This window comes from Nelumbo nucifera, chromosome 5 (genome assembly GCF_055504915.1).
Source record: "Nelumbo nucifera cultivar China Antique chromosome 5, China Antique-T2T, whole genome shotgun sequence".
Classification (NCBI taxonomy): Eukaryota; Viridiplantae; Streptophyta; class Magnoliopsida; order Proteales; family Nelumbonaceae; genus Nelumbo; species Nelumbo nucifera.
The window spans coordinates 81,162,831-81,189,966 of record NC_142653.1 but is presented as its reverse complement, the minus strand read 5'-3'; the positions used below and the strand labels follow the sequence as shown (position 1 = coordinate 81,189,966).

General features: G+C 37.9%; 1 protein-coding gene across 2 annotated transcripts; it reads left to right on the top strand.

Moving 5' to 3' along the window:
- Positions 1–4,638: 4,638 nt before the first annotated feature.
- On the top strand, positions 4,639–26,852 carry ROS3 (RNA-binding (RRM/RBD/RNP motifs) family protein). 2 transcript variants are annotated; one of them, XM_010253847.2, is made up of 4 exons: positions 4,639–4,952; positions 24,712–24,936; positions 25,167–25,598; positions 25,774–26,852. In XM_010253847.2, exons 1-4 carry the CDS (start codon positions 4,740–4,742, stop codon positions 26,683–26,685), a joined length of 1,782 nt encoding a protein of 593 aa, XP_010252149.1. In that variant the 5' UTR covers positions 4,639–4,739; the 3' UTR covers positions 26,686–26,852. The 2 variants fall into 2 exon arrangements, with proteins under 2 accessions (XP_010252149.1, XP_010252150.1); XM_010253848.2 differs by having other exon boundaries at positions 4,693–4,952; positions 24,708–24,936.
- The last annotated feature ends 284 nt before the right edge of the window (positions 26,853–27,136 follow it).

Below are 27,136 nucleotides of genomic sequence, written 5' to 3'. Positions count from 1 at the left end.
TTTGTGTATGCCTCATCATATATGGCATTACAGTATAAATTTCTGGGTTTGAACTCATAATATTCAAGATGCAGAATCCCATTTTGATATATAAATTTTGTGTATAAGCAATGCTAGATGGCAAAAATATGTGAGTATGTGGAGCTGTGACTGCAAATGTTTGCGCATGAGTATGAATGATTGTGTTTGAATGAGTGATAGGCTATGTGCATATGAGGTGTCAAGTATAAAGATATGCACATTGTGTATGGTCATGTAAGTATGATTATAAAATTTCTAAGGCCTCGTTCATTTTTTGGTAAGTTATTTATCCGGGTAAGTGTGTTTTCCAGGAAAAACTTATCCGGGTAAGTGCATTTACTCATGTTTTTTTATTTTTCATGTAAATAAGACAATGGCCATTTTATCCATAAAAATCCATTATTAAAAGGGGCATTTTTGTCCTATTCAAGTATTGGCAATTTTTCCCCCAAGTGGGAAAGTTATTTACCCACCTAGAAGACTAGTAAATATGTATGTGCAAAAGTATAATTCATAGACAGTTTCTGAATAGTTATAAGTGAGCAGTTTCTAAACAATTATAAATGGGCAATTTGTAAAATGAGAGTAAATGACATATATAACCTCTTTATGCCCATTGTATGTTTAGACAAGGGGGATAAAAAACATCCAATAAAAATTCCAGAAAAAAAGGGGCATTCACTCTTTTATGGATAGTATACATGGGTATCACTTACTTCACATAAATATGAAAAAAGAACATGGGATTCTTGGTCAATGAGAATCAAAATCCCATTGACCAACATCCCCTAAATTGTATTATAGGAGCCGCGAGGGGTAACACCCTCAGACAGGCCATGAAGGGTAATGCCTCTCAGCAAACAGTAGTACAAGGCCACAAGGGATAACACCCCCAAGCTAGTCATGAGAGGCCAATCATGATACATAATCAAAACTAGAGATTCATTGTAGGGATGCATGAGATGTGAGCTTTCAGATGTGTTTACTCAACAACAAATGATAAATTACATTTTGTACTAATTTGACACTTTGCTTATTTGCTTGTATGGTGTTTAAATTGACATTATTGTGCATATAATGTCCATGAGGTCTTGTTGACATATAATACTTGTAGTCGTGGCTTTGTTAATATAGTGGTGTCAAGTGCGACTTATACAAAGCAATTTCCTAAAGCACTACATGCTAACTTAAATTACCTTAAAAAAGCAACTTTTACAAAACTGCTTTTATGAAGCACTATTATAAAAGTACTTCCAAAAAAATTATTCACATTAATATTCCAGAAAAATCAAAACAAAATTTGGGATATGCAAAAAAAAAACAAAAATAAATCAATATTTGCATATTATTAAAGTAATATTCCAAGAAATCCAACAAAAAATTCATATTATGCATACAAATCTTTATATTGTGCAGGAAGACCTGAACAAATATATAAAAAACGTATTATTATTCGAATAACATCCCTAAAAAAAATCGGTTTATGGTTTTTTTTTCACTAGAATATGCAAAAAAAAAAAAAAAACACTATACATCTTGTGGCTGGCGAGATTCTGAGCACTATGTATATGTTGTTCAAAAACCGATTCTATACAAAAAATGCCCAAATCTAGTTTTAGGCACTAAAAAACCACAAAACACAGTCCAAATCAGATTGTAGATGCAAGAGAAACAAACAAATGGAAAACTATGAACATACCGGTCATTCTTAGCCATTCTTCCAGTTGCCTATTGCCCCTTGTGTGTGAAACTACCGCTACAATAACCCCCTACACGAATGGAGAAGACGAGTGTTTTCTCCATTTGTGGGGGCAATCTTGAAATTTCAAATTTTTTTAGGGACATACTCATCCCAGAAAATACAAACAAGCGCTTATTTAATAATCACTTATAATAAGCAGCCCAAAAGGTTGCTTATTTTTGTAATAAACACTCAAGGTTTTTTTGCCAAAGAGGAATAAGCACTTATTTTCCACTTATTGCATGGTCCCACCACTTATTTTAACTTAAATCTATATCTATATAATAAAATGAAATTTGTCCACATGGCACTTTCCTACTTTGTGGTTTATTCTCAAAGTCACTTTTTTTTTCTAGTTTCTTTTCAAAGGTATCTATCTTTTTTCAGTTTTTTTTTTTTATTTATAATTTTAAAATTGAACAAAATAACTCAAGTGATCAATCGCCTTTAATACTTTTAACACTCCCCATTAATGCACCATTATCACTTTTTTCTCTCTCATCTTTCCCATTAACTATTTTAATAATCTCTCATTAATTATGACATTTAGGTGGCGATTGCACTTTTCAGATGTCTAAATCTGAAAACGTTGCTTTTCATACGCCATCTTCGTTTGGTATGTCCTCTTATTACAGATCTGAAATTGGATTTTAGATCTTAATTTCTAAGAGGTGGAGAGGCTACTTAATGCGCTTAGATGTAATTTAGAGGTGCATAAAAGACATAAATGCCCTCAAAGAAATTTTAATATTACATGTTTTGTCCTTCATGTAACTCGAATCGAACTCTCACTGCGACCTAATGAAGCTCCACTGCCACCACCACCACCACCGCTGCACTATCTCTATCTCTCTCTCTCTTGTATTCCCGCCACCACCGTTGCAACTTGCAACTTGCAGTGACGACGGTTCCTCCTCTCTCTTTCTCTCTCCCCTGTCTTCCTGCCACCATCGCTACAAGTTGCAGCAATGGCGGTTCCTTTTCTTTCTCTCTCTCTCTCTCTCCCTCCCTCCTCCCTCCTATCTTCTTGCCACCGCCACCGTAGCTACAACTTGCAACGGTGGTTCAATGAGTAGTAATAATAATATTTTCATTAATTATTAATTATTTTAATATTAATTATTAATTATTTTAATATTAATTATTAATTATTAATTATTAACATTTAATAATTATTTTTTATTAAACATTAATAATTAATAATTATTTTTATTAACTAGTAATTTTTAATTATTTCATTAATTTTTAAAAATTATTTTAATTTTTATTTGTGTAAATTATTAATTATTAATTATTTTAATATTTTTATAGTCATTAATTATTTTTTTTAATTTTAATTGTTTCATTTATTAATTATTAATTTATCATTTTTTATTTGTATTGTTTCAATGTTATTTTGAAGTTGAAAATTATTTTTTATGAGATAATGCAAATTGAACTCAACATTTCCAAATAGTATGTTCTAGGGGTAAAATAGTAAAATCAGTAAATTTCAGATGGTAAAAGGTTGATCAAACGCAAACAAACTTATGGATTCAGAGCCTCTAAAAAGTAAAAAAACACATATGCCTCTTTTCGAATTTTGGACAAAAAATACCTTTTTAACTTTTAAGATTTGAAATTTTAGATTTATCAAACGCCACCTCACTCTCGATCTCCTTCAATAACTCTTGTCACTAATTCTCTCATATATCCATTACTCCATTAAATTGCATAAAATACATTAACTTTATCTATATATATCTATTTCAATTTAACTATAATTATATATATTAGATGTATTTGCATTAGATGTATTTGCATTAAATAATCTACTTCCATTTAAAATTATAATCCATTTATATTCAAATCGACAATAATAAAAATAAATTAACCATAATAAAAATAATTTAATAAGTTACTTAAATAAAATAAAAATAGTTACTAATTATTGTTATTGATAAAAACATTTTTGTTAATATAATAAAAATAAATTAATTAATAAAAGGAATAAGATAAATTAAAAATTAATATCAATTTAAAATTAATATAAAACTAATAAAAAATTATCAAACAATTATTATTTTTATAATTAAATTTTATTAATTTAAAACCAACTTAAATTCCATTGAAAATTAAAAATGTATATAGTTAATTAAATTTCAAAAGGATTTTAAATTTAATAAAAACTTAATAAACTAAAATAAATTCAATTTTTACTAATTTAAAAAAATTAGTAAAAATATTAATTTTAAATGTAGTTTAATTATTTTTAAATTAATTTAAATTCCATTTAAAAATAAGGAAAATTATAAAAACCTCCTTGGGTGTTCTAACAATCCTACAAAACTCCCTAGTGTTTTGACCTTTAATAAAAGCCTCCTCTATTGTTTTGAAGAAAGGCGAAAATACCTTCCTTTGCTTAGCACCCTTTTTACCTTACTTTGTCCGGGAAGAATAAGAAGAATTATTTTTTAAAAATTGTTTTGCAAAATAAATTAGTGGAAGGTAAGGTTGAAACTTAATGTATTAACGATAATAAGGGTATTTTGGTAAATTCAATGAGGTATTTGCATTTTCTTTTCTCAAATCAAAACTATAGGAGAGGCCTTTGTTAGCATTAGAACAAAGGTGGTTTATAAAATTGTTATAAGAGGATATTTTTTATAATACAAAAAATATCCTCTTATAACAAAAATAATACAAAAATAAAAACAAACCAACAAAATCTAATAAAAAGCCTTGAATCCAACCATTTAATTTGGAAATGTCATAGAGCTTCATGTTCGTTTTTGTTTATATACAAATGCACGGGTAGGTCCTAATTTTAAGTGCTTTAAAAAAAGTACTTATTTTAAGTGATATCAAACAATACCTAATATCAACGATTTGCGCCTCCCATTTGGGTGAGCGGTGCAGTTTTAAGAGAAAGGGACGGAATCACTCCAGATATCAAAGAAAGGGAGTTCCTGGGGCCTGAGAAAGGCTGGAGGGGAAAATGGAAGGGTATGAAGGAAGTAATGTTAGAACTATGACGAGGATATTTGTGGGAGGACTGGGCGGGAGCGTAATGGCAGAAGATCTCCAGAAAACCTTCTCTTCGTTGGGGACTGTGAAGGCAGTCGACATTGTGAGGACCAATGGCCGCAGCTTTGCTTACATGGACTTCATGCCCTTTTCCGATAAATCTCTCGCCAAGCTCTTTAGTACGGTCAGCTCCGTCTCTCATCTTTCCCTGTAACTTTAGCTAGCTTCGTTTGGTATTCTTCTCAATCAGATTCCAATCTTATGTTGAATGGCCTTCCATTGAAGGCGTTTAATAACCCTAGTTATCAAAAAAATTACGGTTATTTTTTTTTTCTTATCAACCACAAACTGATTTATAAATGAGAAAGGGATATCAAGAGGTATTGTAGGGGAATCCGCCAAAACCAAACTTGAACGGTTCATCCAGAAGAACTTCTGTAAGGATTTCATTTCGAATTTCTAGTTGTATCACCGTCTTGCCATTGTTTGTTTTTTTTTTTTTTCACTGAAAACCAAATCTCCTTTTCAAGGTAGGGATGTTAAAATGTCTCAGATGAAGGTCCCTAAGTTATTAAAATATAATATATTATTATTAAAATAATTCATGTTAAATTATTGATAAAAAAAATTCATGTTAAATGGATTGGTGGTTGAAACCAGATTTCCTTTTCAAGGTGATCCGCTCTCGCCCTTTCTTTTTTACTCTAGTAGCGGTGGTTCTCAGTAGGGAGAGATATAATCTTGGTTACTCATTTGCAGTTTGCCGATGATATTTTAGTCTTTTGTGATGGGACAGCAGAGATAGGGTGGAAAACTTGAAATTGGTAGTAAAGCTTTTTGAAAGAGGGGATTGGCCTTTGAGATATTTAGGGTTACCCTAGGTAATAACCCTAGATCAACTATTTTTTGGACCCTAGTGGTGGAAAGGTTTGAGAAGGGACTAGCGGGGTGGAAAAAGAATTATATCTTGTTGGGTGTGAGAATAACTGTAATAAACTCTACTTTGGCCAACCTTGTAGTGTACTACACGCCTGTTTTTAGGATGCCCGAAGTAGTGAGAAAAATAGAAAAATCATGTGAGACTTTATTTGGGAACCGGGAGGAAGGGGAGAAAGATCATTTGGTGAGATGGGAAAAGGTGGTGAAGTTGAAGGAAGGAGGGGACTGGGAATTGGAAATGTTAGAATGAAAAGCTTTTCTATAGCAGGTGTAGACCTTGGAAAAACACTTCTGTTTGGAGAAGACTTTACTCCTGAGCTTGCGAATTCTTTGGAGCTATCAAAGAGCTTGAGAATGGGAAGCGGTACCTTGAGGGAGGTGAACGTCTTGGCCAATTTCAGAGAAGAACCTGTTCCACATCTAGATCAAGGTCAAGGTGTCAACAGTTTGAATATGTTCTCTCCCAAGTCAAATGGCAAAGAAACAGGCAATCCTTGCTCCCCTGTTAGTGCAACACAGGTTGATCCTGAGGAGACTTCTCCCAGCAAACTCCCTCAGAACCTAGGCAGAACTGGTGACAAATCAGGTTTTGTTGTTTCTAGTTTTTGTCTTGATTCTTGTATTCCTCGAGTTTTTGATACTAATCTGCCCCCTTCCTCAGTTGTTTTATCTCAGCCTGTAGGTGAAGCTGACACTCATTCAAAAGTTGCATATCCTAGTGGCACTCTTCCAAAAGCTGACTGTCCTAGTGATTCATTTGAAGTAATAGAGTTGTTAGAGGATTTAGAGGTTCTAAATGACATTGTGGATGAAGGGGAAAGGATTTGGGGATTAGTTTTATAGACCTTTACACTCTTGGTAGAGGTAGAGGAGGAAATAGGGGAGAATTTTGAAAAGGAACAAGAGGGTGACACTCCAGTTCCTAGTTCCTAGGTAAGGGGAAAGGAGGGAGAAAGGGTAAAAATGGGCAAAAAAACAACAAAGAGAAGAAATGGGAAGAAAAGCCAAAAAAAAGAAAAGAGAGGAAGAACAAGATAACCTGAGGAAAGAGCTTGAAGGAGGACACCTAAAAGGAGGAATAAGAAATTGAGTGAAGTGGAGAGATTGAGGTGTGAAGTGGACTATGACAAGGGGTTCTCTGGGAGAAAAGAAAGGTAGTCAGGTTAGCAAAAGGTGATTTCTAGGGTTGCTCATAAGTTAGGTTCTCAATGAAGATTATTAGTTGGAATGTAAGGGGATTGGGGAGTTGCAGGAAGAGAAGAGTGATAAGGGAAATGCTCAGAAAAGAAAAGCCAGATATTGTGTTGATTCAGGAATCAAAATTGTCAGAGGTGGATAGGAGATGGATGAGAAGTATTTGGTCGGCTAGAGGACTGAGTTGGGCTTTTGCACAGTCTTGGGGGGCCTCAGTGGGTATTCTGACAATCTAGAAAAATGAGGATTTGGATTGTACAAAAGAATTAATTGGTAACTATACGGTTATAGTAAAATTCAGATGAAGAATTGATGGATTGGAATGGGCTTTAACAAATGCTTATGGGCCAAATTCGTACAGAGAAATGGAGGAGTTTTGGGTGGAATTGCAGCTATAAGGGATTGTGGGAGGGTCCGTGGTGCTTGGGAGGGGTTTTTAATGTCATTAGGTTTATAATTGAAACAAATAACCCCAACCATAGGATCACCTCAAGTATGGGGAAGTTCAATCATTTTGTGGATTCTTTTGAATTGAGGGAGCTACCGTTGGTGCAAGTTGATTTTACCTGGTCTAATTTTTAGGAAGAACCATTTTGTTGTAAACTAGATAGATTTTTATTCTCTTCAAATTGGGAGGAAGTATGGGGTGGTTTGGTGATGAGGGCACTACCTAGACCTATGTCGGATCATTGTCCAGTTAGACCATCTCAAGAAAGAATAGGAGGGCCTTGCCCCTTTATATTTGAAAACATGTGGCTGTTACATCCAGACTTTCAAAAGAAAGTAAAAGTATGGTGGGAAGAGGATCAGGTGGAGTTTAGATGGAAGGGATATAGATTTTATAAGAAGCTACAAAATCTAAAAGCTAGGATCAAGGCGTGGAACAAAGAAGAGTTTGGTAGAATTGAAGACAGAAAGGAAGCAATTAGTAAAAGGATTCAAGAACTTGATGTTGCTGTGGCAGAGAGATGATTGAGGCATGAAGAGAGGGAAAAGAGATGGAAGTTGAAACAAGAGTTGGAGGAAATTCTCAAAAAAGAAAAGATAAGCTGGAGACAAAAATCAAGATGCAAGTGGTTGAAGGAAGGAGATGGTAATACAAGATTTTTCCATAGCTTGGCAAGTGGAAGAAAGAGGAAGAACATAGTAGAAAGTTTGGAATGGAATGGGGCAATGCTGACTAGAGAGGAAGAGATTGCAAAAGCTTTTGCGGAGCATTTTAAATTCATTTATGACAGTCCCATTAGAGTAAGGGAATTGTTGGAGAAAGGGAATTGTTGTAATGACAGTCCCATTACAGTCCCATTTAAATCCACTCTAACCGACTTTGAGTGGCATGTTGGAGAAAGGGAATTGTTGGAACCCCTAGAAAGACCGTTTGAGGTTCAAAAAATAAAGGAGGCATTTTTCTCTATGGAAAGATCAAAAGCCCCGGGCTCGGATGGATTCGCTATGGCTTTTTATCAAGACTATTGGGACATCTTAGGTGATGACCCAGTAGAGGTCTTCTTGGAATTCTTTGCAAGAGGAAAAATAAATGTGGGTGCAAATGCTACTTTCATAGCTTTGATCCCTAAGAAGATGCCTGCAATTCAGCTCAAGGACTTTAGACCGATCAGTCTGATTGGGAGTCTGTATAAGATCATTTTTAAAGTTCTTGCACTAAGACTCAAGAAAGTCCTTTCTTCCTTAATCTCACTGAATCAATGGGCCTTTGTGAAAGGGAGACAAATTATTGATCAGATTTTAATAGCCAATGAATGTGTAGATTACAAAAAATGAAAAGGAGAAAAGGGTTTGATATGCAAACTTGACTTAGAAAAGGCTTATGATTTGGTGGATTGGGATTTCTTTCTAGAAGTGTTGAAGAATAGAGGCTTTGGGGAGAGATGGTGTAAGTGGATGAAGGGTTGTAGCTAGGGACTTCTTTCCTGCAAAGAGGGGCCTTAGACAAGGAGACCCTTTGTCACCTTTCCTCTTCACCTTAGTAGTGGATGTCGTAAGTGTTTTGATTTCTAGGGCTGATTCAAGAAATCTACTGAAAGGATGGGGAGTTGGGAGGCAACAAGTGATTGTCACTCACCTACAATTTGCAGATGATATCATTCTCTTTTGTGAAGGGGAAATTGAGGAGATGGATAATTTGAGATTGGTGGTGATGCATTTTGAGAGAGTCTCCAATCTGAAAATCAATTGGAACAAGAGTTGTGTAGCGGGGGTGAATTTACGGGATGATGAAGTGTAGTTGGTGGCTAGGGCTTTAGCTAGCAGGGTGGAAGAGAAATTATATCTCACTAGGGGGTAGAATCACTTTAATCAAGTCCACTTTGGCCAACCTTTTGGTGTATTTTCTGTCTACCTTTAAGATTCCTACCAAGGTTGCTAATAAGTTAGAAAATCTCTTGTGACTCAAAAAAGGACCATTTAGTGAAGTGGGATGTAGTTTATAGGAAAAGTAAGCGGGGGGTCTAGGCATTGGTAATATCAGATTAAGAAATGTAGCTTTGTTAGGAAAGTGGTTGTGGAGATTTCCTTTGGAGTAGGACAGTTTGTGGCACTTGGTGGTGGAAAGTATTCATGGGATGGCAGCTAATGGATGGGATGCTGGCATTGACCCTAGGGCTTCTCATTTCTCCCCTTGGAAAGCAATTGCTAGAGTCTTGTCTTCCTTTCAGCCTTTCATCAGATTTGATGTGTGCTCAGGTAATAAAGTTTTGTTTTGGGAGGACCTTTGGATTGGGAACACCCCCCTAAAGGATAGATTCCCAGTAATGTACTTTCTTTCCCTAAATAAATTCAAAACCATCTCCTCACTTCGTGCATCTGAGGGGACTTGGGATTTGGGTTTGAGAAGAGGGTTGAAGGATTCAGAATTGGCTTTTGCAGATGAGTTATTCACTGTGTTGAATTCAGTTTTCTTAGATCTTTCCTGTCCAGATAGTAGAATTTGGAAAGAGTCCTCTTTAGGGACTTTCTCTTGTTCATCTTTTTTCAATGCCTTAGTTCAGTCTTCTTCTGTGTCTGCCTCTTTTCCCGCTAAATAAATTTGGTATTCTCCTGTGCCACCAAAGGTTAGGGCTTTTTGCTGGGAAGTGGCTCTTCAAAAGATCAATACTATGGATGTACTTCAAAGAAAAAGGCTAGACTGGAGCCTTTCCCTACATGTCTGTTACCTTTGCTTAAGAAATGGTGAGACAGTGACTCATCTTTTGATTTCATGTCCTTTTGCTTATTATTTGTGGGTTTGGTTCCCTTCTTTGTTTGGTTACAGATGGAACCCTCCCTCGGGTGTGCTGAACCTTTTTGACTCTAGCTTCTTCCGACAATCAAAGAAAAGGGGCAGGGTAATGTGGAGAATAACAAGAGCTGCCATCCTATGGTCAATTTGGGAAGAGAGAAACAATAGGATCTTCCTAGGGCAAGAAAAATCCAATGTAGCACTTGTGGAGGTTGTCACCATCAAGGTTATGCACTGACTGAAAGTACATCATCTCTTCAAGGATTTCTCCTAAGCAGACTTAATTAGAAATTGGAGTGCTATAGCTTTATGCTCGCCTTCCTCCCCTGTGGTACAAGATTGTTGGGTACCACTGCCTCAGTTCAAGGTGAAGCTAAACTTTGACAGAAGCTCCTTGGGTAATCCAGGTCAGTCGGGAGTTGGGGGTGTGTACAAAAACGAGGAAGGGTAAGTCTTGGCCCTTTACTCGGGCCCAATTGGGGTGGGAGATTCACTAAGGGCAGAAGTAATGGCCTTACTTCAAGGTTTGAAACTGACAAAACAATGGGGAATTGAGCAATTAGAAGTGGAAGGAGACTCCAAGCTGGTAATAGGGTGGATGCAAACTAGAAACCTGGGAGTGTGGTCTCTTAGAAAACCTCTAAGAGAGATTATTAGCTTAGCAAGGGAGATTGGGGTGCATTTTAATTGGGTAAGGTCAGCAAATGGAATGGCTGACACTTTAGCTAAGCAAGGAGTTACTAGGGAGGCTTTGTTTTGGGCCTGTTTGTAAGTTTTTGATTTTCTTTTTCCACCCATTTTGTGGGTGGTAAGCCTGTAATCTTTTCAATTATCTAATGAAAGTTACCGTTTCCTATAAAAAAATGTTAGAATGAAAAATATGGCATTGTTGAGCAAATGGCTTTAGAGGCTCCCTAAAGAAAATGAAAATCGTGGCACAAAGTTGCAGCAAGTATCCATGGGTTGTTAAACAATGGATGGGATGCTGGTTGTTTGTGTAGAGTAATCCTGACTGCTCCTTGGAAAGCTGTCCTTGATATATCCTTCCTACCTTAACCATGTCAAGTATGTGACTTCATGTAAAAAAAATTAGATTTTGGGAAGATGTTTGGGTTGGGGAATCCCCTCTGTTTTAGATACTTCCTTCCCTTTTTTGCTCTTTCTAATGTCCAGGGTAGACCCATCTCCGAGTTTATTTGCCAACACTCTTCTCCCTCTGGGCTGAATTTGAACCTTGGCTTCAATAGGAATCTTAGAGAGTCTGAAATTTCTAGTGTCTGATTTGCTAAGCTTGCTAAATTCTGTGGTTCTGGGGGGATGGTATGGATACTAGGGTGTGGGTTCCTCATTCTATGGGGTAATTCACCTATAAATCTTTTTTCAGTTCCTTCGTTGCCACTTCCCCTTCTCCTTTTTTTCCCTGTGAAGGAAATTTGGTGTTCTTCCATTCCTCCAAAAGTCAGTGTGTTTTATTGGGAAGTGTTTCATGGTTGTATTAATACTTGCGATGTGATTCAAAGGAAAAGACCAAACTGGTCCTTGTCCCCCATCTGGTGTTTCTTATATGTAAGTTGAATGGTGAGACTGCTTTTCATTTCTTAATCTCCTCTCCTTTTGTTGGCTGTATATGGGTTTGGTTTTCTTCATTTTTTGGGTGCAGGTGGTCCACTCCTAATGGCTTGGAAGGGTTGTTTAGCTTGTTTGCTTTTAGCTGCACTAAGAGAAGGAGCAGGATCTTGTGGGAAGAATGAAATTCAAGAATTTTTTAAGGCAATGAAAGGATAAGGAAGCTTTGATAGAGGTAATAACTTTAAGAGTGGCTCACTGGGCTAAAACCTTGAATCTCTTCTTAGACTTTTAGGTTAAAGATTTCTTCAAGGCTTGGGGTGCAATAGCTGATTCTTGCTCTGGAAGACAAAAAGTTTCTGTGGAATGGTCACCACCATGTTGTGGTTGGAAGAAGTTGAATTTTGATGGTAGTTGTGTGGGCAACCCATGCCTTTTTGGTATTGGAGGGGTAATTGGGGATGAGAAGGGAAACATACTCTCCTTGTGCTCATGCTCAATTAGGCAAGGTGATGTGGCTAGATCAGAATTCTGGGCTGCAGTCTTTGGGGAAGCTAAAGAATTGGGTATTGAGAAATTGATTATTGAAGGTGACTTGAGAACAGTTGTGGGTTGGCTGAAAAAGGGGGAGGGAATGACTTGGAATCTAAGGAATGGCTTGAGATGTTTGAAATGGCTATTAAAAGAAATGATGATTCAAATCCAATGGGTTAGGAGATCTGTAAACAGTCTGACAGACAGTATAGCTAAGCAAGGGACTTAGAGACAATCTGTGTGTTGGGCTCATTTGTAATACCTGGGATGGTTTAGTCCCTTTGGGTTTGCTGTATTTTTTCACAATTTGTTGTACTTCTCATTTCTAACATTAATGAATTTTATACTGTGTTGCTGATTAAAAAATAAAAAAATAAATTGAATTGTTATCTTCCTGCATCAGTTGATTTGGTTACTAGGGGAAGATGGTTTCTCTCTTGTTATCTGGAATTCCCTTTCTCAGATGTTAGTGGGCTTTTGTTGATTGCCATGAATTTATTTGCAAGGTTTTCTTTTCTTTTCTTTTTTTTGGTTCATTGGGTGCCATCTAAAACTCCTGCGTGTTTTCTTGCAGCAACAAGAATTAGTTTTGGTATCAGGAAAAGAAAAATAAAGGATGTTTGGTTTGTGGTGTAATCAGGGTCCTATAAAGAGAAACCAGGCAACTGTTTCTTAGTGCATAGAGATGGTTTCCTTCTCTTTGACTAGTTTCTGTTGGATGTAAGGGTGATTGTTGTTAATTGCTGCCATGTATTTGTGTGTAGAATTATCAGATTAGGTGCTGCCCATGACTCCAGTTTGTTTTTCAGGGTACCCAATCTTATATTAGTTTTGGTGTCGAGCAAACCTTGTGCATTTTATTTCTTACAGCGTAATCATAAAGATATAAAGAGAAACTGAACCTTTAGAAGGGTCAAGGAAGACATCAGAAAACAATTATAAAAAAAAAGGAAGACATCAGAAAAGTGCTCTACCAAAGAGATGGAATATCCAGTGTTTTAAAGGTGCCTAGGTTCATAGGTGATGTGCATTGCATTTAAGGGTATATGCCTCACCTGAACCTAACTGCAGCTCTTTTCAAAAGGGGCACACCTGGTATGCCTAGTGTGCACCTTTTTTAAATTATCCTTTTTTTTGTGGACTCTTTAGTTTTTATACCTTTGTAATGCTTTATCAACTTGTAAAATAAAAACAAAAACCTTTCGAACACTTAAAAGCTTTAGTTCTTGCAAATGGAATCTCAACAAACAAACTTCTCACTAAAGAAGCAACAACAGTGCAACTAATATATGAGAAAGCAGCTTGGACATACCGACATGGGGTTGAAAATGAAATGGCTTCTAAGGGGATTGTCTTTAATTTATCAATTGGTCTCAGGGGAGGCCAATGGTCCAGCTGATTCTTTAGCTAGACAAGGGGTGTTTAGGGAAAATCTATACTAGGCTCAAGTGTAATGTCTGTTCCTTTGGGGGTATCTTTACCCCTTGTAATTCTCTCTGTACATTATTGTTTATATTAATGAAATGTTTCATGGACTCCTTATGTTGTGAGAAAGTGAATTGGTCACTGAATTAATTACTTGGGATTACCCCTAGGTGGCAACCCTAGATCTACTAGTTTTTGGACCCTGGTGGTGGAGAGGTTTGAGAAGAGGTTAGTGAGTTGGAAAAGAAATTATATCTTGCTGGGTGAGAGAATTACATTGATCAAATCCTTCTTTAGCCAATATTCTAGTGTACTACATGTTTGTCTTTAGAATGCCCCATGTAGTGGTAAGAAGAATTGAAAAGATAAAGAAAGATAACTTAGTTAGATGGGAAAAGGTGGTGAAATTGTTGAAGGGAGGACTAGGTATTGGAAATGTTAAATTGTAGAATATGGATTTGTTGAGTAAATGGCTTTGGAGGTTCCCTAAAGAAAATGAGAAGTTGTGGCATGGAGTCATGGAGTTATAGCAAGTATCCATGGGCTGTCAAACAATGGATGGAATGCTCGCTATTTGCATAGAGCTACTATGGCTACTCCTTGGAAGGCTTGGCTATACATGACATTCTTCCTGCCTTCCTCACTCACATCAGGTATGGCTTGCCTTTGGGTCAGAGAATTAGAGTCTGGGAAGATGTTTGGATAGGGGAATCCCCCTTGTTTGAAGTCTTTCCTTCTCTTTTCAACCTTTTTATTCTCAAAGGAAAACTTGTATTTGGTTTTATCTGTTCGTCCTCCTCCTAGTCAGTCAGGATTGGATTGGAACTTGGGTTTTTCTAGGAACCTTAGAGAGTCTGAAATATCCAGTGTTCCTTATTTGCTTTGTGTGCTAAACTTAGTGGTCTTGGGGGAAGGTGGGTCAGATTCTAGAGTGTGGGCCGTTAATCATACATTTTTATACTCCTATAAATCTTTCTTTTGCTCTCTTGTAGCCCACTCCCCCGTTTCCCTGCTAAGGAAATATGGTTTTGGTTCATTTCTCCAAAAGTCGGTGTGTTTTGTTGGGAATGTTTCATGGCTCCATTAATACTTGTGATATGCTTTAGAGGAGAAGACCAAACTGGTGCTTATCAACAAGTTGGTGCTTCTTATGTAAGTTGAATGGTGAGGCTGCTTTTCATCTCTTAATCTCCTGTCCTTTTGTTGGCTCTATTTGGGAGTAGTTCTCTTCACTTTTTGGTTGTAGATGGTCCCCTCCTAATAGCTTGGAAGGATTATTTAGTTCTTCAGCCTTCAGTTGCTCTAAAAGAAAGGAGTAAGGAAGAAAGGAAGCTGTAGAGACATGCCTCTACTCCCTTAATTGGCCAAGTAGGACATTCAATGATTATATGCCCTTGCTGCTTACAAGAAGTGCAAAAGTTCTTCCGACAGTGTCAAGCAATGTGCCTGTACTCCTTACACTTGTAGCACTGTACTTGAGACAAGTCCTTCTTTGGCTTGGACTTGTCCACCAGAAAGGCTGTCTCTAATCCAAAATCTGATTTGACACCAATAGTGGACTGTGTAATCAATCTAGTTTCTTCTCTAAGTTCTCCCAAAACAGAGTCGAGAGTGAGGTACCCCTACTAAGTATATATTTTTTTGATAAGTACCCCTACTAAGAATATTTGATCATATAACTTTGATACTCTGGTCTCATTGGCTTGGGGTGGGGACAAATGTGAGGAAGGGAGAGGAAAAACTTGGTGGGCTGTTGAATGGCTTGGCCCAGTCATGAGGTGCTATAAGTGAGCACGTGACTCAGGAAGTTTGTGGGGGTATTATTGGGCCCGAAAGGCCTGGCCCATTAGCTTCACACTTGGAGATGAACAAATGAAAGGGGAAGTCATGTGACCACTCAAGTGATCACGTGACTAGTGAAAGAAGTCGAGCTTTAGGGGACCATTGTACAGGTGTATCATTGTCCCAATCTAAGGATACAGTGGCATACTCGGTGACAGGTTCTGGTTTGAGGCTTGCTTGGATGCCGAGACTGGTTTCCTATTCTACCAGTCCAAAGAAGCCCAATCCAAGGTACAATCGCAAGAAAGATAGGGATGGCATGCTGGATTCAGGTTGGGTAAGTTTGGAGGAGGAGAATACGGAAGGAGAGGAGAACTCTGAAGTTTCTAGTTATGGCAGTGTTCAAAGCAAGTGTCGATCACGACTTGGAGAAGAAGCTGAAGAAGGTTTGAGAATTCTGTTTGATGAACTCTCTACCACACAGCCAAGGCTATTGGTCCAGTCTGAGAAAGACGAAGGAAGATCAGGCTCCACTTTGGGGGAAGCAAAATCTAAAACAGAGAACAGAGGAGAAGTATGCTCAAAGCAAGTCCAAGTATAGGGTGCTAGTAGGGATTGTGAAGTCAACCCAGAACGATCTGGTGGAACTACAATCTGCCACTTTCCCAAAGATAACTGTCTAGACTCTAGAGGTTGGTTGTGAAGGTAACACCTCCGGTTTAAGCCCAATGGTTGGAGTTCAAGCTTTGTCAAATCCTCTGGTAAACCCTTCCTGTTTACATTTTTCTTTCATGTTCCCAACTTTTGTTACTACCAATACACCCTCTAGTCCTGTGTGTGTTGTGCCTACATGAGAGACTATCTCATCCTTGCCGTCTGCCAATCAGGATGGTCAGGTTCAAGAAACAGAGGTGATTGGTGATATACTGCTGGAGAATGAAGACAGGGAGTTAGGGGATAGAATATGGGATCTGATTATGGAACTTAGAGTTCAGCTAGAGGAAGAGATGGAGGAGCAGAGAAAAAGGGATGAGGAGGGCGACACTTCAAGTCCTAGGTTGGAGAAGGAAGTCAGAGGTGATGGAGGGATAAAAGCTGGGTCAAAAAAAAAAAAAAGAAAGGGAAAAAAAGAAAAAATGGGTCAGATAAGAAGAAAAAGGGGAAGGAGAAAGTAGAGGAGCCTAGGAAGAGGGGAGAGGGAGTGTTAAAGAAGAGAAAGAAGAAGCTAAGTGAGGTGGATTATGATAGAGGGAGTGTTGGAAGGAAGGATTGGAAGAAATGGTGAGTGGGAGTTGGCTGATTTGGGTGTGCTTTATTTCAGTGTCCCTGAAGTTGATAAGCTGGAATGTAAGATAGGAAGTTCAAGAAAAAGAGGAGTAATTAGGGACTTGTTGAGGGGAGAAAATCCAAATATTGTTATGATTCAAGAATCTAAGCTGACTGAGTTGGATAAAAATGGGTGAGAAGTATTTGGTCAGCTAGAGACATAAGCTGGGCATATGCACAATCATGGGGAGCCTCTGGGGGAATTATAACTTTGTGGAAAAATGCAGAATTTGAGTGTAACGAGGAGTTAGTTGAGAAATATTCAGTATCCATAAAGATCAAGAGGAAGATGGATGGTTGGGAGTGGGTGTTAACCAATATGTATGGTCCTACCTCTTATAGGAAAAGGGAGGGTTTGTGGGAGGAGTTAGCAACAATGAGAGGTTTATGGGATGATACATGATGTTTAGGGGGAGACTTTAATGTAATAAGATTCTTAAGTGAAACAAACAACCCGAACCATTGAATTGTTTTGAGGATGAGGAAGTTTAACCTCTTTGTAGAAACCTTTGAGTTATGGGACTTACCAATTCAAAAGGCAAGTTTTACTTGGTCAAATTTTCAAGAGGTCCCTACTTGTAGCAAGTTAGATAGATTCCTCTTCACAACAGACTGGGAAATGGAATGGCGGGGATTAGTAGTCGTTGCTTTGCTGAGACCTGTTTCAGACCATTGCCCAATCAGCTTGGCCCAAGAGAGGGTGCGGGGTGGCCCTTGTCCCTTTAGATTTGAGAATATGTGGCTGCTACACCTTGAATTCTTACCAATGGTGAAGGATTGGTGGGAGGAGGATCAAGTAGATTTTAGATGGAAGGGCTATAGATTTTACAAGAAACTACAGTTGCTGAAAGCAAGAATCAAGGTTTGGAATAAAGACACTTTTGGAATGATTGAGAAAAGGAAGCAAGAAATTTTGAGTAGATTAGAGAAGGTAGATGGTATGGAAGTTGAGAGAAGTTTGAGTTCGGAGAATAGGGAGGGAAAGTGGAGGTTGAAAAGGGATTTAGAAGAGATTCTAAGGAAAGAGGAGATTAGTTGGAGACAAAAATGTAGATGTCAATGGCTTAAGGAAGGGGATGGAAATACTAGTTCTTTCCATGTGTTGGCAAATGGTAGAAAGAGGAAAAGTTCAGTGTTGAAACTAGAGTGGAATGGACAAGTTGTGACTAGAGATGAGGACATAGCTCATGCCTTCGTGAACCACTTCAAGACAATCTATGAGTGCCCGGGGAGCTCAAGAGAAGGTTTAGAGGGCTTGGAATGGAGGGTTGGAAATAGAGAGTTATTAGACACTTTGGAAAAGAAGTTTGAGGTACAGGAAATGAAAAATCCAGTCTTCTCAATGGAAAGATCTAACACCCCAGGGTTGGATGGTTTTAGAATGGCATTCTATCAAGATTGTGGGGAGATAATTGGGGCTATTTTGGTGGAGGTTTTTGATGAATTCTTTGACAGAGGCAAATTTAATTCGGGGGCAAATGCAACTTTCATTGCTTTGATACCAAAGAAAGTGAATGCAATTCAGCCGAAGGATTTCAGGCCAATAAGTCTACTAGGAAGCATGTATAAAATCATATCTAAGGTGTTGTCCCTAAGAATAAAGAGTGTCCTCCCTTTGATGATTTCTCCAAATCAAGGGGCCTTTGTTTTTGGGAGACAAATAATGGATCAAATTCTAATTGCTAATGAATGTGTAGAGTTTAGAAGGGATAAGCAAAAGGGGCTAGTCTATAAACTGGATCTAGAGAAGGCTTATGACATGGTAGATTAGGGATTTTTTATGGATATTCTCAACCGTAGGGATTTTGGGGAGAGATGGTGCAAATGGGTAAAGGAATGTTTTTCTTCATGCCATTATCTGATTTTGGTGAATGGAGTAGCTAGAGATTTCTTTCTTGCTAAAAGAGGCCTTAGACAAGGAAATCCTTTATCCCACTTTCTTTTTACCTTGGTAGCTGATGTCCTGAGTGAAATCCTGAGTGAAATGATTGTAAGGGCAGATGCTAATAACATGATTAGAGGCTGGAGAGTTGGAAGAGAGGAAGTGATGGTTTCACATCTACAATTTGCAGATGATATTATTTTGTTTTGTGAGGGGAAAGAAGAACTTGTGAACCTAAAAAGGATAGTGCATAATTTTGAGAGGCTCTCCAACCTTGAAGCAAATTAGGGTAAGTGCTGTGTGGCAGGGGTAAATTTAGGGAGTGAAGAGGTGGATATGCTAGCGAGACTCTTGGGGTGTGAGGTGGGGAATGGCTATTACAATCCCTAGGACTACCATTGGGGGGAAATCCAAATATAGAGAGCTTCTAGTATCCAGTGATTGAGAGGTTTACAAAGAAACTTGCAAACTGGAAAAGGAACCACATTTCCCTGGGAGGTAGGATAACTCTAATTAAGTCAACATTCGCTAACTTACTTGTGTATTAACTATCTACCTTCAGGATTCTAGTGAAAGTGGAAAAGATTATGAGGGACTTCCTTTGGGAACCGGGAGACTCTAAGAAGGATCACCTAGTGAAGTGGGAGGTAGTTTCTAGAAGTAGAGATGGAGGAGGCCTAGGGATAGGATATGTCAGGATGAGAAACACAACATTACTGTGGAAATGGTTATGGAGGTGGCCGTTGGAATAAGATAGACTATGGAACGAAGTGATTGATGGCATACATGGATTGTCAGACAGTGGGTGGGATGCAAGAGTTGATCCTAGGGTTTCTTGATGTTCTCCCTAGAAAGCTATTCATGGTATTTTGCCTTTCATCCTTACTTTAAACTTGATGCCTGTATAGGAAACAAAGTGTTGTTCTGGGAAGATGTTTGGGTTAGAGAGAGTCCCCTTAGGGATAGGTTCCCTACTATTTATTCACTATTAGAAAATAAAAGAAAAGTGATCTCTTTTGTTTTTATTGGTAATTCTTGGGACTTGGGATTAAGGAGGTCTAAGGGAGACAGAAATGGCAATAGTGGATGAATTAGTTTCCCTTTTAGGGCCGACCTTTCTGGATCAGTCTTGTGTGGATAATAGAATTTGGAAACCTTCTCTATCTAGTGTTTTCACTTTTTCATCTTTCTTTAATGTCCTCATTTAATCAAATAACCTTGCAAGGAACTTTCCATCAAAGGAGGTATGGTGTAGCCCTGTACCCCCAAAAATTTGGGCTTTTTGTTGGGAGGAGGTAGTTCTTCAAAAAATCAATACTCTGGATGTGTTGCAAAGAAAAAGGCCAAATTTCTGCCTTTCACCCCATGTTTGTAGCCCTTTTTTGGGTTCTGGTGAGATGATCGGACACCTATTAATATCTTGTCCTTTTGTGTACTTTATTTGGTCTTGGTTCTCTTCTCTCTTTGTTTGCAGGTGGACACCTCCCCCGGATGTGATAAGCCTTTTTGACCCAAGCTTTTTCATTCAACCAAAGAGGCGTGGGAGATTTATGTGGAGAGCCACAAGAGTAGCAATACTCTGGTCAGTTTGGGAAGAAAGAAATAACAGGATCATTAAAGGAGTGGAGAAATCCAAGGAGGCAACTATAGATAGAATAACCATTATGACTATCCATTGGTTGAAAACTCTAGATTTGTTTAAAGATTTCTCAGCTGAGGTCCTGAGGACATATTTAGGAATTGGGGAGTGGTGGCAGCTACAACATCTATAAAACCTATTGTGCTGGAAATGTGGTCCCCTCCAACACAACAAAGAATAAAGTTGAACTTTGATGGGAGCTCTAGAGGTAACCTAGGGCCTTCAGGTATAGGGGGAGTATTCAGAGATGGAAATGGGAGAATTGTTGCTATGTTTTCTGGGCCAATAAGGGTGGGAGACTCACTGAGAGCAGAAGTGATGGCTCTGCTTCAAGGTGTAAAATATGTCAAGCAATTGGGGTTACACCAAATGGAGATAGAAGGAGATTCTAAATTGTTAATGGACTGGCTGCAATCAGGCATGTTGGGAGCATGGATGTACTGACAGCCCATATGGGAAATTCTCAATATAACAAGGGAGCTTGATGCAGGTTTCAAATGGATAAGAAGATCAGCTAATGGTTTGGCTGATACCTTAGCCAAACAAGGGACAGTGAGGGAAAGCTTGTTATGGGCAGTTCTGTAATTCAAATTACTTGGGCCCAACTCCTATCTTAGGGGTTGGCAATTGTATCTTAATTTTATAGTAATGAAGTTACCGTTTCCAATAAAACAAAAGAAAGCAGAAGTAGCATAGTATTCTTGTATTTTCTTTTCACCTTGAGTATAAGAAAAAATTGTCTCGATTTGATATTGTTGGGACATGTTGGACTGTCGATACACCTTTTCCATATGGGTGAACATTACATTAGCAGTCTGGAAACTTCTCATCGGAATGGCAATGTCAGTTTCAATCGAACCAAGAAGCCAAAATACAACTTTGGCATTATTGATTTTCTATTGTTTCAACCCTTTGGAATCAGATTTCACCAGGTTGCTTTGTGGTGCCATCAACATATCCCCAAAAATCATTCCCTTCAACAAAGAATTGAAAACGGACTTCTAGAATGCATGATTAGTCCCATCGAACTTCATAGGCAGAATGTCTCTTTTCTCTAAGGCCATTTCAGTAGAATGATTTAAGAAAACTCAAGGAAAAATAAGAGAACAAGGCAACTGCCCCACCAATACAGACCAAAACATGGTAACTATAGAGATGATGGGCCGAATGGGCCTTAGTTTCTTTATTTTTCTTCAAGTTATGTTTATGACTTGTGTTAGTAGGTAGTGGGCGCTAGTTATGGGCCTGCTTTTCCTTTTTTTATTGTTTTTTTTTATTGTTGTCTTTAGTGATGGACGCCCTACTAAGGGCACTCATGTAATTGTCCTTAGTTTTTACAATAAAAGAATAAAAGAGATGATTGGGGGCCGAAGAGAGGTTGGAACTTTCTCTCTTCTTCCCTCCCTTTTTTCCTCCTTTACTTTTCTCTCTCCCATCTTCTTCAATATTATTCTCTATTGTTGTTTTTTTTTTTCTTTATTTTAGATTATTGTAGGTGGGATCTACAACTTGGTATCAGAGCGGCTGTCTGGCCTTCTCTTTTCTTCTTCTTAATCCCATACATAGGTTGTATGGAGAGTTGATTGGTTCATTGATTAACAAGTATTCAGCCCAGTTAGAGGAGGTTTTTGGAGAAGATTTTTTTTTTTTTTTTTATAATTGATTTTTGGAGAAGATTGCAATGCTGGTTTGGGGCCCAAGGCATGTTCTTGGAGAGTTTCTCGAAAACCCTAACCCTAATTAACTGGAGAGCCTTTTGATTACGGGGTATAGAGGGAGTCTAGAAGTGGTGCTTGGGGATACAATAGAAGCATTCTAATTATCTTTGAGATCGATCCAAGTTGGAAAAGTTTTTGTCTTTTGGAAGCCTTTAGTAGAAGCGGCCAGACTTTCTCCCTTTCTCCCATTTTGCTAGGCCCGGTGAAAACCCTAATTTGGTTGTTTGAAGAGCAGTTTTTGACTTAGAACGGTAAGTCTTGACTAGTAACACCCTATTTTGATTTTTGTTTATCTTCGTTTGGACAATGGAGTGAATTGGAGGTGAGATGAAACTCTCCACCAATTCTGGGTTTGGTCTAGGAGGGTTTGTGGAGTCTCTGTAGGGACAGTAACCTTAGTAAAGTTGGATGGAACCAATTTTTTTAGCTTGGTATCAATCTATAAAGATTCATGTTTACAGTAGAGGAATGGGGGTACATCACTGGAACCAAGAAGAAACCTGCAGAGGATGACCCTACCTACAAGTCTTCTCTAGGTTGTCTTCTTCACAAACTCCATGACTCCAGGTTGCTTCAGCCTTCAAAAGTTTGAGTCTGAAGTCTACTTCTGAATCTTTAATCTAGTCTCCTTCCTCTTCTCCATACACCTCTTGTTGGTTCCTGCTTCCTTTTCTTTTGCATTTTTGGTGATGTGCTATGAATGTGGTCTTAGATGGTTCACTAGATATTGTTGTTTAGAGAGAAATTTATGGTTTGGCAGTGGTTTGCCTGTAATTGAATATCTTACACTCTATATATGGTTGGATGTAAAATTTATTGAAAAATACTTATTTTAGAAAAATATTAATTTTCCAGTATGATTGCCAGTAAAACACCAAGGGAAGCAATATAGTATCCAAAGCTAGAGTGAGAATGGGGTAAAATGACTTTACCTAAATCGTGGATGAGATTATGGCCTTTACATATAAAAGTTCTATTGTATCACTGCCTCCTTAAATCATTCCCATCCATTTTAACTTCTGATTTCATCGGAGTCTCTCCTTTATGTAAGCCTAAAATTTATTAGTTGATTTGGTTCCATAAAATGTGCCTAGCTCTGATTATGTTTCCTGGTATACTCAATTATTTGACCTTCTTCATCTTATGTAGCCTAATCCTCATTTCAATGTGGGATAATGAAGTTGCATTTGTTAATCCCTTATTCAAGGGGGTCTGTTTTGAGTTGATTTTAGATGAAGCATCCCCAAATTTATTCTTCTTGAAGCTAAAGCTAAGAATCAAGTGCTGACATTCTAGCTCTGACATGAGTTTCTTTGATAAATATGAGTGGTTTTTATGACTGCACAGAAAGAGCTAAGGACATAAAAAATTTCACATAATGAGAAACATTGCACCTTTAGAGATAAAGATGAAGAAAAGAAGGAAAAAGATCACATGCTTGCCCACAGATAAATTCAAAATAAATTGGCACCTTTAAAACAAACATGTATTCCATTATCATCTTAAAATTCAAGTGCAATGACTATTTATAGACTTAACATAAGGGCTTGGACCAATTTTGGCTCAAAAAACTACAAGATAGAACCAAGGTATACTAAGTATTTGATATTTTAATATAACCAGGGGGTAGGCCTTGCTACGACCGCCCCCAGTAAAATTTTGAAAAAAACAACTAAAAAAATATAGAGCATGTTGGTCAAAACTCTGATACATACATACATGCAAGGTGCCAACCAACTGGGATCTCCTGCTGGTTGTAGAGGAGATTTGGGATCAAATCCCGCCTGCACCTGAGTTGGGGGATGGGCTACTCCCCCGTTGTGTAGCCTTCAAAAGAAATAAAAAAAACCCTGATATATTTGTTTCAATGTAATGGGGTGTATCAATATTTTGAACCTTGGATAGAACTGCTAATTGCTCTTGGACTAAGGCAAACCCATAGGTAACGCATGAAGACCTTCAAAAAAGAATATATATTTTATGGGTACACTTGAACAAGGACTTAAAACTCCTAAGATAACTCTAATGACACTCTACGAATCCTATATTACAACTAAATAACTAAAAAACAATTTCAAGATAGATCCAAAGAAAGACCTAAATCGCATTACAAATTGACCTCCTGCTAAAATGGCCATAACACCATCAAACCACATGGATTTACAGGATCTTGGCCTTGTTGAATAGATAATTCAATTACTATTTAACAACAGTGAAGTCGAACAAAAGAAAAGTTTTGACCCTTAAACTTCTAAAATCTCTCTAAGTTAATATGACTCTTTAACACCCTCAAATTGACACCCTGCTAAAATGGTCATAACACCCTCAAGCCACATGGATTTACTGGATCTTGGCCTTGTTGAATAGATAACTCAATTACTATCTAACGACAGTGGAGTCAAACAAAATAGAAGTTTTGACCCTTTAAATTCTAAAATCTCTTTAAGCTAGTATGATTCGTTAAGACAATCTTATGTCAGGGTGATTAATAAGTAATAAACCAAAAATAACTTTGAAAAGTTCATAATATACCAAAATCTCAATGCCAAAATAGAAGTTCCCTTGCTTCTATGCCTGCATCAATACATTTCATGGTTACCAAACACATTCATACCTGTTGGGTAGGGGGGGTCTGATTTTTCTATTTTGCATGCGCTTCGTATAACTGACATTTTCCTGTTGTTATTTATAACAAGGCAGTATAATGGGTGTATCTGGAAGGGAGGGAGGCTGAGACTTGAGAAAGCTAAAGAGCATTATCTTGTTCGTTTGCAACGAGAATGGGCAGAGGCTGCTGAGCTCTCAAGTTGTGTACCAAATAATAACATTGATGAAGATAACAACATGGGCTCATCAAGGAAGCCAAAGAAGCTCCTGACACCAGAGAAAATGCAGCTTCGTATTTTCTTTCCTAGATTGCAAAAGGTAAGCTCCTATACTTTGTGTAGGTGTCAAGTCATTGGCAGAATTTTTTGAGAAAATTTCAATTCTCATTCTCTCTCTCTCTCTCTCTCTCTCTCCCCTCAACTCCATGTGCATGTCTGCAGCCATTAGTTGCCAGTTACCACTTAGATTTGGTGCTTATAGGCTCAATTCTCTCATGGTGACATGCTTGAAAATCATTTCCTTTGCGTATTCTGACCTACTCAGTGCAGGTTAAATCATTGCCTTATGGTGGAACTGGCAAGCACAAGTACAGTTTCCAACGTGTTGATGTTCCTTCTCTGCCAATTCACTTTTGTGACTGTGAGGAACATCTTAATGCTTCTGAAATTACAAATGGAAACCGTGGTACTCTTGAACCTGAAAGTGGAGTTATAGGCAAGGAAGAGTTGAATATGATGACTTTGGTTATGAACAAGCTTTTCAAGAGGGAGTATAATCTCAATTGTACAACTGAAAATAGCGTGAACAGATTGGGTAATGGAGCCAATTCTGATCAACTGGTTGATGATGTGGCATTTAATGGAAGTGAAGCAGATGAAGAAACAGATGTAGATAACCTTGTGATGAACATGGTAACTAGCAGAAATGATGGAATAGGCTTGACTGCAAGTCGGACAAAGAGAACTCCTTTAACTGAGCTGGTAAGCTAGTTTCAAACTATTGAGTACAATTATCCTTGGCATTCATCCATAGAATTTATGTAATCTAAATCTAAATGAAACAAATTCTACTTCCATTGCTTCATGCATGCTAAAACAAGTAATATTTTTATCTATTGTTCTTTTATTTCCTTCTAACCTGTTTCTTGATATGCAGGGATCAAAAGTTAGACAATCCCAAGCTTCTAAAAATGAGCCAACCCAGAAAGCATTCAAACCTCGGAAATTGAAAAGGAAGAATGGTGGACATGATGATTCAGATCTAACTACAAATAAGAAATCACATTTACTTCCAGAAGACGAGAGTCATCAAGATGATTTTGCATCCATCAGAACTGAAAAGAAAGGTCACTCTAGAACCTATTCTGAAGAGGCTGAACGCCTTACTGAAGCTCAGTCTGTCAAGCTACTTGAATCTGCATTTAATAAATCTGCAGAGGAAGTTAACTCAGAAACTCGTTCAACTGAGCCAGGGGCTGTTGCTGAAAATCAGTCTAGCAAGCCAAATACACAGTCAACCAGAGGTCTTTCATGGGTACAGAAGTCCTCATGGAGAGAACTGGTAGGTGAGATGGGCAACAGTTCATTCAGCATTTCACACATTTTGCCAGCAATTCCTTCCATCATACAAGAACCAAAAAAGCCAGATGGCATGAGCACTTCTCACTTCACTGAGATCAGACACCAAAGTACCGTAGATCAGGCAAGAAACAAATATACTGGGGACAGTTCTAAAGCTTCAGGAATTGGGAAGGATGGAATTCCCAAGGACAAGGTTACAGCTCCCGGTGGCTCCTCTATGATGCCTTCGAGTGAAAAAGAGGTGACAATCTCCAGTTTGGAAGCAGTCCAAAGTGCTTCAGAGAAAAACAAGCAGATTGTCAAAGATGAAAATAATAATACCAAAACTTCAGAAAAGAAATCCAATTGGATACCAAAGAAAAGATCTTTAGGAGAGGCTGGCATTGCCGAATTTTGCACCTTCATGAAGAGTGCTGTTTCAGAAAAGGAGTGGATGAAAACTAGAGCTGCTCTTAGCGGGTCCTTAAAGAAGAATGGTCAGAAGTAATAGGATTCCTCCAAACGTGTCTAAAAGTTGAGAAGTGGTGGCACAGTGCTGACTGAGAGAATTGAGAAGGAAATTACATTCAATCAAAATTATGTCCCATTATTTGTTATTCTTGAACACCAATTTTAAAAATTCGAGTAATGTCACAAAGAAATCCAGTTCTGCTATCTAGGTTTTCATAAATTTCCATTATCTAGGTTAGCCAACTTACAACTGTGCATTATTGTTTAACCGGAAAGTTAATTTTTCCAGGCTGTTTCACTCCTTTGAGATTGCCATATTGCAATACTCGTAAAAGAATCTCTGGAATTATCCAGCGGAGGGAATCGGATTAAATTTCAAAAAATCAGAACGAATAATCAAAGTTTCTCCTGTTGGCACAGCAGACTACAGACACTCGTGTACATGCTAATTTTCTGTATATTTTTTCGTGAAGGATATTCTGGGTTAT